At 42.4% G+C, this 19,092-nt stretch overlaps 1 protein-coding gene across 1 annotated transcript in view; it reads right to left on the bottom strand.

Moving 5' to 3' along the window:
- Positions 1-318: 318 nt before the first annotated feature.
- The window catches only part of TRMT61A (tRNA methyltransferase 61A), a 33,290-nt gene continuing 14,516 nt past the window's right edge, over positions 319-19,092 (bottom strand). Inside the window, exon 4 of the mRNA XM_075282686.1 lies at positions 319-794. Within this exon, the coding sequence (XP_075138787.1) occupies positions 481-794 (314 nt within the window). The 3' untranslated portion in view covers positions 319-480. The remainder of the gene's footprint in view (positions 795-19,092) is intronic.

Here is a 19,092-nt window from a genome sequence, read left to right as displayed (position 1 = left end):
ATTCACTGAAATTTTGAGCACAGCATGGAGTGTCTATATCATACTGTATCCTTCTGTCTGTATTACATTCTGCAATAGCATGTTATATGCTAGGGATGCATGGGAAAACAAACTGCCACCTTCTGCAGTGCAGCATAATGCAACCTTCTGCAGTACATACATAGTAGCTTTAATATGGTAACCTCTGCTTCTGCCAGAGGGATAATAATAATCTCTATAGGTTTATCCCACAATTACAATCAAAGTCTGACAGGTTGATAAAAAAAAAAAAAAGTTTATTATTAATAAACTGAAAAAAAAAAAAATACACTATGTGACGAGTGCTTTGGGCAGAGAGGAACATAGTGCCCATAATTCTACAGCAGTCTCTGCCATTCCAATGTGCTGTTTACACTGCTGCATTCTTCCATTGGTCTGTCTATATATGGAGCCTTCTGATGACATGTGTACACTATGCACTATTTTTTTCTAAAGGAATGCTTAAAATAAACTCTTGGTGGCAAAGGTTAGGTACCCGGTGTGACCCACAGTTTCCCTGGGAGAAACACCACTTTTAAACAATGCACTGCCCTGCTGGGTCGCAGATATTTGCTTGGATGCATCGCTGGTCTCAGGGCTTCCTTTTTCTTCTTCTGCTTTTCCAAAATCCGGGATTTGCAAACTGACAGTCCGTACATCATATATCCGGAGGAGAATTTCCAGCGTGTTGATCTCCATAAAGCCGTGCTCTTCCAAGGCTAAACACGTCCTCTGCACTTGCTCAATGCAGGGAGAAAAGGAGCAGACTCTGCCACCTGTAAGAGAAAAAGAAAGAAGCTAAAAGGGGAATCTGATACTGCTTGGGGTACAGTAGACTGAACCTGGAACAGCAAAGCTGTAAAAGCAAACAAGGCGCACAAATATACAACTAGATGGGTTGTAAGATTTCAACTGAAGTGCCTAATTGATGGTAATCTTGACTGCTGACACCTGCACTGATCACAAGAATGGGGATCATATTTGAATGTAACAGTGGTGTATTCAAACTCTATGGGAAGGTTGAAAATGCTTTACTTGGCTACTTTTGGAAACCCCTGAAAGATATGGAGGACATGGGGACATCAGATTCTCACTTTTGTGACTCTTGAGGTCCCGGCAGTCAGACTCCCACCATTTTAATACTCATCACCTACCCCATGTTGCAATCTTTTGACACCCCTTTAAAATACGTATACCATATAACTGGACTTTCCCTTTAAATAATTTCATGACTAAATGAACACCCCTGCTTTGTCACAACTCGCCCTGTAGATATGGCTATATGAGCGTGGTTTGATTACTTTTCTCAGGCAGCGGCTCCATAAATCTGTAGCTCAGACATCTATTACTAGAAGATAATTAGAATCCTATACAAAACAAACCCCGAAAAGAATAATTCAGCAGCCGAGCAGATCTAAAACGCAGAGCTTAGAGAGCATTGTAATTCTAGGCATTGCTTCAGTCTTCATAAATATGGAGCCATCTAATAACTATTCTCCTTCCATAGACATCTAGTGCATAATAAAAAAAAGGAGAAGAGGTAACTATAAATCGGGCCTGCCTTCATTTTTGATAATTTCAAGCTTATTGTATACCATGAATAAATGTAATATTTGCATTAAAGTCAGGTGGTGCAGAACAAACCCCTTTCCAAGATAAGCATCAGCCATTGTCTAGCAGACGCCACTTGTCCCTAGAAGCACACCACTGTAAAAGATTAAAGGGATCCTATCATTAAAACTAAATTTTTTCTGCCTTCCACGTAGGAATAACCTTAAGAAAGGCTATTCTTCTCCTACCCTTAGATGGCTTCTCCGCGACTCCGTTCGGTATATAAGCCGGTATTCGTTGGTATGCAAATGAGTTCTCTCGCAGCCCTAGGGCGCCCCCAATGCTGCGAGAGAACTCTCCAGCGCTGCCTCCATCTTCTTCAGGCCCGAGGCCTAGAAGTTTGAAGCCGCTGCCGGAAGAAGACGCGAAGAATACCCATTCCTGAAGAAGATAGAGGCGGCGCTGGAAAGTTCTCTCGCAGCATTGGGGACTCCCCCAGTGCTGTTTGAACACGGAGGACTGCCCCAGTGCTGCGAGAGAACTCATTTGCATACTGACGAAAACCGGAATTATATACCAAACGGCGGCGCGGATAAGACATCTAAAGGGTAGGAGAAAAATAGCTTTTCTTAAGGCTATTCCTCTGTGGTAGGCAGAAAAAAAATTGAATTTTAATGATAGGATCCCTTTAAAATAATTATTAAAGGGGTATTCCCATCACGCTTGTTCACCAACCTGCAGGCTGTGTGCTCTCTTCACTTCCTGGTTTTCTCGGCACATTGGTGGACGGGGTTTCATTAGCTCTGCTATCTGCTATGTTTGCAGTCAGTAATGAGGGATTGGTTGAGTCAGTTTGTAATACATACAGAGGTACCGGATTCCCTATCTCAGCCCTTATCAGCCAAATTAAATTAAACCGACTGATAAGTGGAAGAGCAGGAGATAAGAGCTCAGAAATCAGCTCTCACCTCCACACTCCCCTATCTGAGGAGCTCCATTGCTTGTCTATGGCAGAGACATACACAGCTCAGAGCTGCTCCCAGCACTCAGCCCCTCCCTCCCCCCCTGAGAGCAGGCAGCTACGCATGTTGTCATAGAAACGCATGTAAACAATGAAGTGAATAAATTAAGATAGCGGCCAAACAAAGCAGTTTTGATAAAGCAATATATTTAGAAAAAGTCTTATATCCACATAAACTAGCAGTATAGATAGGATCCTTGTTATGGGACAATCCCTTTAAAAACAGGGTAAGTGTAGGTGGACACAATTCTCTTATGTACACATCCAGAAAGTGGGCCAACTGTCACCCATTGAACTGTTGGCAAACTAGGGCGACTGTTCCCACCTTGCTCAGCAGTGATCTAATGCATATCATGGGTGCTACCATTTTGTGGATACATCTACACTAGAGTACATTTCCATGTCCCCAATAAGGTAAAAGACTGTACAGAAATCCATATTCTAAATATATACCTAAAATGAAAAGTAGGGGACAGTATTTATTTTCATAACACTATAGTGTTCTGTACAGTTTGGTAAAAAAAAAAAAAAGCTCATAAAAGATTGGACAAGTCCATTTTAGTTTGCAAACTTGTCTGATCAAAGTTTAATCCTCAGATTTGTAGCTGAATTAATCAAAGGGATTATTGTTTGGACATCACAGCTCTGCTCTCATACGGAAATAGGGCCTCAAATACCTCAAGTAGATGAAGCTATTGGCAAAAAAGACCAAACAAACAAAAAAAACCATAAAATAATAAAAAAAGTGGTATCACTAATGCAGCATTCATGCGCCTATGTCTGCCCAGGGGTTTCTGTCCTATTTCCCAGAGAAACTGGACAGGGGACGGCTTGCCGGTGGTCAGTTTTAAAACCCATTCATTTGAAGGGGTTTTTAAAGCAAACAGCTGGTGTCCGTATGCGGCCTCTCCGCTTTTTTTTTGGACGGACACAAAGTCCTGCATGTCCAACTTTGTGTCCATCCAAAAAAACAAAACAAAAAAACGGTCTCACCGCAGAGAGGCTGCATACGGACACTGACAGTTTGCTTTAAAAACCCAAATGTCCGTGGGATATATATTGTATTGTTCATGGTCTCTGACTCTTAACCCATGTCCCTTCTTTCCTCTTCTTCTCCCTTTTGTTCCCTTTACGTTTAAGTGTTCTCTGTTTGTTTGTTTTATTACTGTTTTATTGTTTATGTTATGTTTTTTGTCTGTATGTATAATTTATTTTTGAAAGTTTAATAAAAATTAAACTTAAAAAACAAAAAAAAATATTCTAATGAATGGGTTTTAAAACTGACCTCCAGTAAGCTGTCCCCTATCCAGTTTCTCCAGGGATTAGGATGGAAACCCCTGGGCGGACTGCAGACACTGGTGTGAACGCCCCCTAAAAGGGTTGCTTTGTTCTAGCACCTCTCTTGGGCACAGGTGGTGTCTGGTACTGCAGCTGCAACACTACATAACCTGTGGACACGTATGATAGTTTCTATAATGACGGTAGCAGGAATTTATAAGTTGTTTTTAGAAGTAAAAAATAAATAAATTGACTTTTTATTGTTTCATTCTGCTGGCAACATTACTAGAATGTGGGTAGGGCTTGGCTAAAGGGGTGTGGCCTCCAACAGACTAACAAGTTTTACAAATATATATGCCAGAAACTGGTATAAGTTAAAGCTCAAATTATGCGGCTTTAGTTGTCATAGACGTTCCAGTACGCAGAGGGCGAAATACAACTACTTTATTAAGAAGCAAGTGCAGAGGAATTCGGGAACTCCATCCCAGCAGATACGTACATGTGAGGCTGAGGTCAGGAAGGGGTCTGCCTGGATTAGAAAAACATGCTGCTTTATTTCCAAAAATCATGCCCCGCCTAGCCACAACTTCTGTAGCTGAGATCCATGTATGTCAATAGAGCTGAGCTGCAATTCCAGACACAACCCATGCACAGGAATGATGTTATTTCTGGAAGAAGGTTTTCCTAATTCTCAACAACCTCTATAATAGAAATGACATAATACTAAATTAAATATTTCATTTCATGTAGGTTCTCTTTAAGAATCAATAGGCAGAAACACTGTAGGAATGGACCAGGAACACCCGTCATAGTTATAGATGGAGGGTTCACAGGTTATACCATGTACAGTACACATTCAGCTGAATTTGGGAGGAGTACAAAGGGTCCAACCAACCTCTGTATGTATCAACACAGATGCCCATTCACAAAACTAAAATCCTGAACACATGGCCAATGTAAGAGAGGGTCTCCGAGATACCAGCAGACACCCTACAGACTGTCATCCATTAGGTGCTGTATACAGTGTAGGAAACATCAGATTCAATTAAATGTCAGTATACAATGTGCTCTTTGTTCTGAGGGAAATACAAGTGTTGATGGGATTCACCATTTATAAGACTACAGACATGCAGAGATAGCTTATATAGACAGCAATAATGATAAGGCTCTATTCAGATTAGAATCATGGCTTCAGTTTACAATGGAATCTATACTGCTTTGCTGGATTCATTACATGACTATTACCAACAGCATTCAGTGGACCCCCTCTGAATTATGTGGTCTAAGGGGTTCCTCTGTGATGTCAGTGTAGATTAATTGTAATGCAAGTCATAGTATTATTTCCATTAAATATGACAATCTGCGACAGAGGATCCTAAAAGATCATTAAATAGGCACAAAGTCCAAGAAGCAAAAATGTCTTTGGGTGAAGAAGATACCTTTGGGGCAGATTACTCACACCAGTCTTCATAGCTCCAGTGTTGGGGGGGTGGGGGTGCGCCTCATAACGAAATACATACTCTCTCATAAATGAGGTGTATGAGATTTATGGCGGAGCCGATTTACTGGTGTACAAGGCATAATAAAGCTGCTCCATATGTTACTCAGAACCTGACAATTCACATGAGATTCTTGTTCACTTCATTGTCCTACTCCTTCACAACACACATGCACATGGTTTCTGCATGCAGAGATAGGAGTTGCTATTTGATGTGGTCCATACAGTGTAGTCAATTGTTTCTATGTAAGGGTCCATGCCTCCGGGGCAGTAGACACATGAGGATATCCCACTCACCAATGAGGGAATCCTTATGTAGTATAATTGTGAGCACATTCATGGCTACATGCAGGTGGTTCAGCCATATTCAGCTGCCATACCTCAATAAAAACCAAAACACCAGCGGCCACAGTGTTTCAGACATATCACAGCCCTAAAAATCATCCCATATCTCAGCTTCCTGGATCACCTATAATATACAATCATCATCAACAAAACAGGTAGATCACATACATGGATCTCATAATGACCTACCTGTTACTGGCCAGTAGAGAAAAAGCCTTAAAATTACATTTTAAGAACCAAATAGAACCAAAATAGTTTTTAATCATGAAGGAAAAGAGCAAAACCCTGATGATTCTAGTCTGGGAAGTTCTCCAGCAACTATGTTTTTCTAACGCTGTACAAAGTCACTGAGACTAAGGCCCCACTTGGCAAATCACAGCTTAAAGGGGACCTTTCACCACTTTTGGGCACATGCAGTGTTATATACTGCCAGAAAGCTGACAGTGCGCTGAATTCAGCGCACTGTCGGCTTTCCCGATCTGTGCCCGGTGTGAAGAGCTTACGGCCCGGTACCGTAGCTCTTCTATGGTCAGAAGGGCGTTTCTGACCATTAGCCAGAGACGTCCTTCTGCCTCGCGGCGCCAATCGCTCTGTGCTGTGGAGCGGGGAGGAACGCCCCCTCTCTCTGCTCACACAGCTTGTCCGTAGACTAGCATTATCAGGAGAGGGAGGGGGAGTTCCTCCCCGCTACACAGCACAGCGCGATTGGCGCCGCGAGGCAGAAGGACGTTCCTGGCTAATGGTCAGAAACGCCCTTCTGACTGTAAAGCGCTACGGTACCGGGACCGATAGCGCTTTACACCGGGCACGGATCGGGAAAGCCGACAGTGCGCTGAATTCAGCGCACTGTCAGCTTTCTGGCAGTATATAACACTGCCTGTGCCCAGATATGGTGAAAGGTCCTCTTTAATTTAAAAAAAAAAAAAAAAAAAAAGGGTGACGTATCTTGAAACATTTCCTTCAAGTCTAGTAGAGATCAAAACACTGGGGCACGGCTGAGAGTGATCATTTTTATGATTATTAGGACCCCATTTTTAGATCTTCCCTGAAAAGCGCCTTTAAGCTAAGGCCCCATGTTGCGGAAACACAGCTTTTTTATCTGTCTTTTTTGAACCAAAGCCAAGAATGACTGCAAAAGGAATGGGAAATATATAGGAATTTCTGATACTTCTACGTTCTGCTCAATCCACTCCAAGGTTTGGCTCAAGAAACCACAGTAAAATCTGCAGCAAAAAAAATCTGCGATTCCGCAGCTTTTTTTGCTACAAATTTTGTTGCGTTTTTTTGAGCCAAAGTCAGGAGTGGCTACAAAAGGAATGGGAGATATACAGGAAGTTCTTATACTTATTCTTTCTGCTTAATTCATTCCTGGCTTTGGCTCAAAAAACTGCAACAAAAAAAGCTGCGTTTCCGCAATGTGGGGCTTCAGCCTTACGCTAAGGCCCCACGTTGCAGAAATACAACCTTTTTTGTTGTAGATTTTGTTGTGGTGTTTTTGAGCCAAAGTCAGGAGAGGATTGAGCAGAAGGGAGAAGTTTAGGAGCATCCTATGTATTTACCATTCCTGTTTGTGGTCACACCTAAATTTGGCTAAACACCCCCCCCCCCCCAAAAAAAAAAAAAATAGCAAAATCTGCAACAAAAGAAGCTGTGTTTCCGCAAGGTGATAAAGCAACAAATTATATTTTGCATAAGTGAGTTCACACACACAGGTATATATATATATATATATATATATATATATATATATATATATATACACATACACACACACACACAGGTATTTGTAACTTCATGCTTTGTATTATGAATCATATGGAAATGGAACATATACTTTATGCTACTATGGAGATCCTGTGCTCCTGCCCACACAGCAATTTCAGAAAAAAGCCAAATATATCCAAATATATCTCAGAATATGACATAATTTCATTTCATGAGTACAGATAAAATATTTTCATCTGGATTTAGTATGTAGAAAGTTATTGTCTCTGCTCTGTCTTCTAGGTAACGGAGAGCCAGCATCGGGTTTTCAATTCCAGTCTATGTGGTCATTGACCTCTGTGGGAAATAGATATCTAGTGCACAGCGAGCATTTTTCTCTGAGGAAATCGCCCATCAGGCTGCCATAGCGACTTACAGTAAGAAAAAGCAAGTCAGTGACCTTCTTCACCAGAGTATTTTTGGCCTGAGGTTCTTCCCTGCTCAGAAAATAGGACAGCGCGGAGGTGACAGGTCTTCCAGCATATGCACATACTTCCTCAATCGTTTCCTTTAACCACCTCATTGTATTCAATGGGATTCTTCTGGTAGTAAATGCCAAAAGAAGTCTTTGGCCTGTGCTCAGCAGGGTTTCCATTTCTTTCAGCCGGCAGTACAGCAAAGTCTGCTAGGCGGGTCTACCCTGTAAATAGCACTGCATAAATGTCACAATATAATTTTTTTTTTTTTAAATTACTGTACTTGCTATGACAGAAACACCCTTTTGGTTTACTTTAGAGTTTTCTCCCATCAGAAACTTTCAGGACTGGTCAAGGGTGAGCCCCTCTCTCACTAAATGAAATCTAAGAATCTTGTGATATGCCACAGAGATGGGGTCTTTATCTCCAACACTCTCCACAGTGGTCTGCTGCTGCCAAGGCTCGGATGGCCTTATATTCGTTATACACATGGGTGGTCGTCATCGATGTGCTGGGTACGTGCAGGCTTTATACATCTGCTGTGGTCTTGCCAATTTGTCGTATTGTTCTAGGAAGAAGTCCTTGACCTGGAGTCATGGACTAACAGACACTGCAATCTCCTGGGCCTTATATCTGAAGAGCACTGGACACACCATAAAAAAGGGATTTTTGTGTACTCACCTGTAAAATCCTTTTCTCGTTGTTTCACTGGGGACAGTAACCATGGGTATAGACCTGGTCATTAGGAGGCGGACACTAGGAAACAAAAAAGTGGTTGGCTCTGCCTACGCAGGCTTTACCCTCTCACTGGTAGAATGCTCAGGCAGTTTTGTACCACAGCAGTAGGAGAGAGATCCCAAATGAACAATATATATGGAACCAAAAACCACCAAAAAACCTAAACCCGTGAAGGGAAAAAGAAAACCCCAACCCTGTGATTAAACTTAATACGGGGGACCTGTGTCCCCCAGTGAAACAACGAGAAAAGGATTTTACAGGTGAGTACACAAAAATCCCTTTTTCTTGCAATATTTCACTGGGGAACACAGTAACCATGGGACGTCCAACAGCAGTCCCAGAGGGAGGGAAAACCCAGACAACCTTGCGAACAATCAGCGCACTGCTGCCTGAAGAACTTTTCGTCCCAAACTGGCATCGGCAGAAGACACAGAATGAATCTGATAAAACAGAGCGAAAGTGTGAACCGAAGACCAGGTGGCAGCCTTGCAGACCTGGGAAATGGAGGCCTAATGCCGAACAGCCCAGGAGGCACCAACAGCCCTAGTCGAATGAGTCGTCACCCGGAAGGGAGGATCCCTACCTTTAAGCCGATAGGCTTCCCTGATGACAGACCGGATCCATCCAGCGATGGACACCTTGGAAGCAGGTAAGCCCTTCCTGGATCCTTCTGGAAGAACAAAAAGAGAATCACAGCACCGAAATGGCTCTGTGAGAGCCAGGTAGACTCTGACTGCCCGGACCACATCCAGGCAGTGGAGGGATTGCTCCTAAGGATGCTTTGGTTCCGGACAAAAAGATGGCAGGACAATGTCCTCATTGAGATGGAAAGAGGACACCACTTTGGGAAGAAAGGATGGAGGGAGACGAAGCACAATCTTGTCCTTATGTATAACCAGGAAGGGGGGTTGGCGTGACAAAACCGCTAGCTCAGAAACCCTACGAATAGAAGTGATAGCGACCAAAAGTGCCACTTTCCAAGAAAGCAGGCGAAGAGAGATTTCCCTTAGCGGCTCAAAAGGAGGAGCCTGTAGAACCTCTAAGACGAGATTGAGATCCCAAGGATCAATAGGAGGCTGGTAGGGAGGAACACAATGCGCTAGCCCCTGAAGAAAAGTCTTTACCTGAGGTAAGAAGGCAATAGCCTTCTGGAAAAGAATGGAAAGCGCCGAGACCTGGCCCCTCAGGGTAGACAGACCAAGACCCCGGTCCAGGCCGGACTGCACAAACGCCAGGACCCTAGGCAAAGAAGAAACAAGAGGATGACACTCTTCCACTTCACACCAGGGACCTGGGAAGTCTCCTCATGAGAAGACATGGCACTGAAAACAACCCCAGAGGGGCCTACTGGACTATTGGAAGGAGCCCGTCACCCACCGCTGCGGACAAACTGCCAGAGGATCCTACTGAGGCTGCAGAGAAGCACAGGCCTCAGAACCAGAAGTGCCTTTAAATAAGGCCCTCCCCTCCAGATTCCCGCCAAGAACGTGGGAAGGACCCGTCCTGGAAGAACAGCGCTGCATGCTGCACTTGAAATGCCAACGGAAAGGACAATGGGGGCTGTGAACATAAATATGAACTAAGCCCAAGTGAAGCAATATTAAAATAAATATGTAGAGAGATTTCCATGTGAACAGGTGACTGCAGAATATTTGTACCAAAATCCTGACCCTTTTAATTGCCAGTGCCAAATAACATTCTAGCCAATCACTGGCCCAAAGGTCATTGTCAAGATTTTGTCAGTGAAGTCTAAAACTGGATGATATGTCTAGTATACAGGAGTCTGCTGACAGCTCAGTGACTTGTAACCATCAAGTAGATTTCACTCTGAAATGACAAGTGATTTTGGAAGGAGATGCTGAGGGAATAAGGCAACGCTGGGGATGTATTTTTTATAGTTTTTATGCTTTATTGTCTTCTCAGCAGCTCCCAAACATTGAGCCTCAACCTGGCGCCAGTCACATATTCAGCCTGCTGGCATGTTATACAGGCAGCTCACCGTGCGATAGAGAAGACATAATGAACCTGCATCTATACCTGTCCACATTCCAAAATGTCTGCTGTGCGCAATCCTCAGGGAGCGAAGTAAGTGGTGAAAATGTCAGATAGATTACCTTTCATTTTCACAGCACAGGAAAGCTTAAACCATCCTAAGAAGTATGGAGAGAATGGTGAGAAGATTTATACCTGCCAGCATCTATCACAGAAAACACCTGCAAGGATTTACTGGAAAACTAAGGTTGGGGATACTGAAAAAAACAAACAAAAAAAAAAAACAACCTATGTAAAGATATTTACATTAGCATAAAGATATTATGCTTATTTTAAAACAATTGAGCCAATGATAGACTCTCTTTAATCAATAGGAAGCCCGGCACCTGCACGATCAGCTGTTTAAGATTGTACCAGGCATCATACTATACACAGTGCTCCAGACTAAAGAACACCTAGCAGCCATTGGCTCCTAAACTGGAAAGACACATTTTTAATTGCCAAATTTATATGTATGATGGTCAATTTTTTTTTGAGTATATTATCTAAGTGAACTCGGGGGATACTCTTTCTACGTTGGGGCCATAGATCCCAAACTGAATATGGGTGTGTGGAGTGAGTTTGTTGCTTCATGAGTTCCATTCAGTACAGGACATGTGGTCTACACACAGACCTAATGTTTGTTGGGGTCCCATACAAAGGCCCATATATTATCACAGGTCTGTGTAGGGGGGCTATGAGCCCCAGGCAAAACTCAGGACAGGTTCTATTAATATCTGTTTTGTGATTTGGGCTCACTGCATGATTCTGTGGAGGTAGGGATGGCACACAGATATCCAAGCACCTGTTGCTGCACCCCTATTTGGGTGCATTTAGCCTTACTGTTCACGGCTGCCCACATCTCCATTCTTTTTTGGATTCCTTCTCCTCACAGCTGGAAACTTTCAACCTGAAAATCATTTACATTCCTGAAAAAAGGCTTAGGGTGTGTACTAACTTTGCAGTATCTACATGTGGCCAAAACCCAGCCTGCATTTTGATTGCTATTTGGTGCCCTGCATACAGATCTGGAAGCAAGTGGCTCTGTACACTGTGTAGTAGCCATGCTGCATTAATGCAGCTCTGCCTCCACTGAAGTGAATGGAGATTGAGCTATAATAGTGCATCTAGGCCTCTATACAATGTGTGGAGCCATCTGCTTCCAGTTCCTAACTAAAGTCTTATCAGCACATTATAAAGGGCCAGACACAGCTCAAGCACTTGCTGCCATACGGAGGGCAGACAAGATTTTTTTTGGCATTCGCGACTCAGCTAATTAACAAGATTAACAAGGAATTAATTTGGCGTGTTCTGCAGTGCTATAGCTTAACAAGGCAAAATTAAAACAATTGTGTCTATAGCAGTAGCTGTGGCCCTGTAGGTGACTCGGCGGTAGAAAAATAGTGTTAAATTCAATGAGCTTTACAAACAACTTAGCTGGTGAGTTACAGACAACAGGGCTTCAGAGGGATTCCTAAAATCAAGCTGCAAAAAATCTGCAACAGTCACAATAACCCTCCTCCAGGTATTAGCTAGCAGCCATTTTCTCAGCTCTGAACTCTAATTTAGTCAAATTGTCACCCTGGCTTTATTGGATCGCACAGTCCCTACTCTATCTTCTCCAGTTCCATCCAGTTTTACACCATAACGCAATGAACGTCCTCTATGGTCCCTGAGGCTGAACAAATGATAAAAGGCTGTTTTAACCACCAAAATTATAGTACAAAATTTACGTAGACCTAAAAAACATATTGCAAGGCCTTAGAATAGGGCAGAATGGGACTGTGGTGTCAGGTGCACCTCTGTGCCCTAGAAAGGTCGAAGGGTTCTCACTCCCTTTATTCCTAGACCTGCTGGGGTCCTACTGATCAGAATGTTATGGTATATCCTAGCAAAATACCATTACATTGGATTATGAGAATACAACTTTAAAAATAAAAAGAGAAAAAAAAAAAAATGAATGTCACAGCATATAACATAATAGAAGCAATTTTACTTGTATACAGAATTTCTCTAGAGAGATTATGCTCTTCGCTTTGTGTGGCATTTTTCTCCTGGAGATATTCCTTTTTTAGCATTTCCAAATGAATGCAAATAATAGCGCAGAAACAATAAAGCTTGACATTTTTCTTAAAATAGTGCTGCAGATAACATCTTCAAAGGAAAGAAAAATAAGGCAGCACAAGTCAACATCAACAATCATAGGCTTAAAGAGGACCATTCACCTCCTCCAATAAGTCCAGCTCTTTGCATCAATTTATAGCTGTTGCTCTACGGATTCTGGCCCAGTTGGAATTTGTTCCTGAAGCGATAGTTTTGGTGCCCTAACTATTAGTCTCTGTACTGTCAGGAGGGCGGTGTCAGACAGGAGCAGACGAGGGGTGGGATTCTGACCTCTGACACTGGCTGCCCCTGATTGGAGCTCTGAGTCCTCCCCCTTTCCTGCGACTGCCTGACAGTACGGAGCTGAAATAGCACAAAAAGCAACAAAAAAAAAAACCCAAACAACAACTGCGCTTTTTTTCTGAGGAACACTGGAAGCTAGAGAGTAAAAACCAAATATGCTGGTATCAGGAGAGCGGTGCCTATTAACAGGTGGAGGTGGTGAAAGGTCCTCTTGTGCATCCCACAACTTTTTCACTAATATGAGGTGCAACTGGCAGTGCAACATTTACAATTTTAATGTTGCCAAAAGTCAACACCTAGTTTGCAGTCTGAAATATAGTAATCTGCAATAGAAGAGGAAAAAATGCATTTTTGTTTTGGTAAGCATTGTAAGAATTTCTAATACTGCCTACTGGTAAGCTGACATGACAGAGTACTGGAGACGGAAACCCCATGCAAAATCCACCTTTCAAAAATCAGCCAGTGAGAAAAAGTATTCTGCCTGATCTTCGGAAGAATTCCGCCAAACCTCCCACTAAACTGAAAGGAAGTAGATGCCTAGGCCCCACAGTTTTCTGGCGTGAATTATAATGGAAATCTACGCCCCAATTCCTAACTGGTGTAAATCTCCATTCTGGCAGAAGGGCTGGAGCCTCTTCACAGATCAGTTGTTCCCTTTATGAAGGCTAGCATACAAAATGCCAATCTTATAGCAGACCTTTCATGTCCTCAGGCACATGCGGTTTTACACAACGCTAGAAAGCAGACAGTGCGCTGAATTCTAGTTATGTTCCCCCAGGCTGGAGACATCGGTGCTGTTAGTTTGGGCACTGATCTCTGCCCACCATCAGAAGGGCATTCCTGACAGTCTACCTGGGCAGTGAGGAATGCCCCTCCTGACAGGGGTTGCCCATTTATGGGCACTTATTCCCTATCCTGTGGATAAGTGACCATGACGTAAGTCTTACCCCGCTAGGCCATACCTCCTTGTCAGCCAAGGTACAGAGATGGTACACACAGTTAATAAATTTGGTGTAAAGCATATATGGCAGGTTTTTGGTGGAAAATTGAACCATAACTCTAGCAAACTTTCATTATCAGATCTGCTCTGGGGTGCAGCCATTAAAGAGGACTTTTCACCACATCTATCAACTCTAGTTTAGCGTCTGATTCTAGTTGCTGCCTCCCACTGACTTTCTCTATTCTTGAGCAATCAAAGAAGTTAGTTTTAGTGCCCGACATGCTACTTAGGACCTCAACTGTCAGGTGGGCAGTGTCAGGCAGGAGCAGGAAAGGTGTCAGAGCTCAAACTCACACCCCCCCCTGTCCATTTTTGCCAAGCACTGTCCACCTGACAGTACAAAAACCAAAGAACATATACCGTAGTGCACCAACAGCTCAGCAACAGTGGGGGCTAGAGAAAAAATTACAACTGCGCTGGAATCAGTGGAGCAGCGCTTAAGTGAGGTGGTGAAAGGTCCTCTTTAAAGATATATTTACATGTTCATTCTGAGCACCTTAATGGGCATATGGAGACCCTTACTCAGCACTACCTCCATGCAAAAAAGACACGGCAGACGCAGTCTGCAAAGTCAAGGTCACTGCGGGAAGAGACAGGGATGACTGGCTGGCAAGTTTTTACTGCCTGGAAGAGATTTAGTGATAACAGCAAAAAAAAAAAAATATATATATTTGCAGATTTATAGCTGTCACTCTTGGACTGTTGCTATCCAATGGCCCAGGCATACTCGGCTTAGATGTTATTGGTGTGAATCATCATTACAGGTGTTTTTACACTAGAGTTTCTCTTTCACCTCATCTCCCATGCATTAGCCACAATGTCTGGTATCGGAATCACTATCATTCTGCTGCCACCCTTATCCACTTTACATCTCTTACAGGAATTGTCTCCTCATTACAACCCCCTGCCTATATGACCCATTAGTAAATAATGACGGACGCTAACAGTAGGTAATTACAGGGCCTGAGAGGGTAGACTTGCAAGGATCAGCTAATTGTTACACCAGACTCCCTTTAAAATGGGATTCTCATCATGAGACAATCCCTTTAATTTCCTCTTTGCAGAAGTGAAACCAGAGGGGGGGGGGGGATTGAGCATAGCGGGAAATGTAATGTACAATTCTGGACTGAAGCTCAAAAGAGAAGATAAAGGAATGATCTTTGAAGCCATGTTACCGATAGGTTAAAAGGATAAGAAGGTGAAGCAGTGCAGCATATGCTGGTGACGTAATGATCCTACATTCTGCTAACAGATCACTTATCCTACTAAAACGCTTAATCCCCTACACTGACACATTCTGCAAAAATGACTTCACAGTTCACAGGACAATCTCATTCACAAGCTTATTCTTAAAAAAATATGCAACTTCCACCAATTCTAGCTGGAGTTTCAACACAATCTATTGACAATGGAGCATGACAGGACCCAGGTCAGTTTTTTGCCCGATAAGAGTCATCTACTGGCCTTGGTATTCGCTTTATTAAAAATAAGATGCAGGGAACTATTGTCTATGGCCACCTTGACACTGGTCATCAGGAAAAACACAAGCCAAAACAACATTCAGAGTGGGGGTGACCCTCATATAGTTCACCTGCTACAATTGGCTTATCAAAAGGGGAAATACTAATCTATCTGTGACAATGGATTCAGGTGAAAAATTCCCTTTAAATAAATGTGTTTAACCTTTAAATATCAGAAACAGTAAGAATGCAGGTATACATTTTTATAGTGTTTGACTGGGTTTCAACCACCTCTCAATATCGGACTACATCCTTCTAAACACTTGTGGATGGATTATGACGAGAAATAGCAGAATTGCAAACGCAGCTCTGGAATATTATACAGTATATGCAGAATCTCAGAATCAGTACCATTCAGATCAGTTTGTGACAAGCATAGGGAACTATGGACAAAATGGTCACTTGAGTACATCCTAACAATTAAAGGGGTATTCCTATTTCACGTCCTGTGGTTTTCTAACCTCTGGGACATCCATAGATCCTGAGAATTAAATGGCCTGCACTGTCTCCCAGAGAGCAGACCCCAATGATCATGAAGTGATGGTTGGTACATGCCAGTAGCAGATCATCACTTTATAAGATGGGACTATCCCTTTAAGAAACTGAAACACAACGGGGGAATTTATTAAGATTAACATTTCCATTGCCCCATTGGTTTAACGCACGTAAGCATTCTGGCATGAGTTATAATAAATGTGACAGGCAGAGGCATACGGATATGGCGCCAATCAGGGCCTGTGTATAAGATACACTGACATAGCAGCATTGGTATATTCCCCCCATTAAATTAGTAGCTCCTTATTACACAGCAGGTGTACGCCACTTATTGTACACTGGACTGCCTCTTTATATATTTTGGCTGGATGAAAGATACTAATGATAGATAGATAGATAGATAGATAGATAGATAGATAGATAGATAGATTACACACACACATATACACATCTGCTCACAGTAGCAGAAATAAGAAAAAAATCCAACAACCTGGTTAATAAAGCGCTTGTATCCAATGTAAATCAGAAAGGTCACATTATAATAAAAAAAAACTGTGTCTGCTTAGGATTGGTCCCCATCCTGGCTCCGAGCGTTATAATCAGGTGACACATTATATCAGGGTGACCTCATAATAACTACGTGCTTAATATAGGAATACTTCTGCAGAACAGGGTTTGGATTCAGTTTTATAATAAATTTTGCAACCTCCCCAATCCGCAGACCACAGATTCATCCAGCATTAGACAAAACAGTGTTTGCAAAGCTGACCAGCTGCTCCCTCCACGTCACCAATTCCTGCATGTGGGCGAGGGGTGGGGGCTGCCATTACAACTACAAGAAACAAGAGTCAAAATCCTATAAAAAAATGTAAAAATCACAAGTGTAAGGAACATAATAAAATAAACTCAGTAACCGGTTATGTGCCATGCTGACTGCTATTGGCTCAGAAATAGATATAGGTCTTCTGCATGCAAGCATTATTTGAAGATTTTGTGGATATTTTGCAATTTTATTTCATTTAGAAATTTTACAATTTTCTAATTGAATGGGACTTCTAGTATTGTTTATCCTGAGTTTTCTGACTCATGAACAGAATGCCCAATCATCAGTAAAGACTGACACAAATAAAGGAAGAGCGGCAAATTAATTTAGTGCTTTATTGCATACACCATTGAAAGTCTGTTGACAACCAGCATCCTGGATGCCAGGGTATGTAGTCATATATGTAGGGGCAGGTCACAATCGCTGTCAGAGCAGCCAGATAAGTTATATGGGTTATTAACTAGCTTACCCAGATATAGATATGGATAATTTAGGAGAAATCGCTTATTGCTCTGTGTTTTGCTGGAATACAGACAGGTATATGACTTATTTATAAAACGCTAGACACCGTCTGCAGCTCGGGACAATTAGCATTTCATGGACGTGCAGGTAAAACGCAGCTGCAGAGAAAAGCAAATCCGCAGAGAGTCTTGGAATGGCGCAGGATGTGGATGATCGGCAATTCCACAGCCCATCTTACTAAACAGACCTCCTCAAGGTTAGGAGAATACAGACAGACACCATATTGGACATCCCTTTGCTGGGAGCTTCTATCAGTAATATTCCAAATCCCTGCAGCATAATCTGGTTTTCCTTTATAAGAACCATTTCCATCCTTCTAAAATCAGCTTTTCCATCCAGCAGACGGCATCCATTAGGGGAATACATTTGATTACTTAGAGTCACCAACATCAATATAGATTAATTTCAGGCAGCTATAGCGGTAAATAAAAGACTGCTGTGGTTCAAAGGGGCCTTTAAATAAAATCATCAGAGGAACCTTAGCCACGGATGTACGCAAATGCACTAGAAACACTGGCCTATTTATAAGCACCTATTTTCTCTATAGCTTCAGTACCGCTCAAACTTCAGGGTATAATTACCAGTATGCGGAAGATAAATGTGCCGGGACGTTTATTAGAGAAGCAGGAATTCAATTATCCTATCACCATTTGCTACATGCTGGCGGTCATATATGAAACCTAATGCACTGATCATTAGTAGCGATGTGCCGTCAGGCAAATTGCCTATTCAGAGCGTGTTCACATGGCTTACTCTTCACACAAGTCGTTTCAATGCTGAAACACACTTCAATTCCACCGCACATTATTTTCAATGGGTATCCACACCATAATTCAGAATATGTGGAAGCAGTGACCCCGTCTTTTTCTAATTGAAATATTAGGAGTATGTCTCTGAATGGAATTTGCAGAAATTCATGTACTTTCCAGAACAATCCCATTTAGATGAAAGGCAATGAGTTTCAGCCGCATAAAACACGTGTAGTATGTGATATGGACAACAGGACACCCTTACCAGCCAGAATGGAGGGTTACCCAGTAGAAGCAGCTCACACACTGGTGGGTCTTGATCATCCTTGCCATTACACAGATGGCATGAGCACTCACATGTGGTTTTCCTTGAGGGATCGCCAGGGAACAACTTTTGTCTATGACTGATATCCATCAGCAATAAAACAAGCAGCTAGTCAGAAGTATATAGAAGTACATAGACTGTCCTCTCATACTCTGTGAGCAGTGACAAGCTGTAGATTCCTCTCTGTGCGGTATACAAGCTGGGAAACCTTTGTGCAGAGGCCGTGAATAGAGACCCTTCACTCACTGTGCTCTTGTCTACTGGTTTCTAAAGTTGGAACATCCCTAGCAACAGGAAGCGGCAGGAACTTTAAGGCTGGGGCCCCACATTGTGGAAATGCAGCATCTTTGCTGTAGATTTTGTTGCGTTTTTTTTTTTTTATCCCAAGTCAAGAATGGCTTCAAAAAGATGGGAAATACATAGGAACTTCTTATACTTCTACCTTTTTGCTTAATCCACTCCTGACTTTGGCTCAAAAATCTGCAACAAAAAAAAAAAGCTGCGTTTCCACAACGTGGGGCCTCAGCCTAAAGAGGTTTTTCAGGCTGAAAACAGCAACATTTTGGAATAAATTGCTGTATTAAATGATACT

This window comes from Leptodactylus fuscus, chromosome 7 (genome assembly GCF_031893055.1).
Source record: "Leptodactylus fuscus isolate aLepFus1 chromosome 7, aLepFus1.hap2, whole genome shotgun sequence".
Taxonomy (NCBI): Eukaryota; Metazoa; Chordata; class Amphibia; order Anura; family Leptodactylidae; genus Leptodactylus; species Leptodactylus fuscus.
This window is presented reverse-complemented; position numbering and strand designations above follow the sequence as displayed.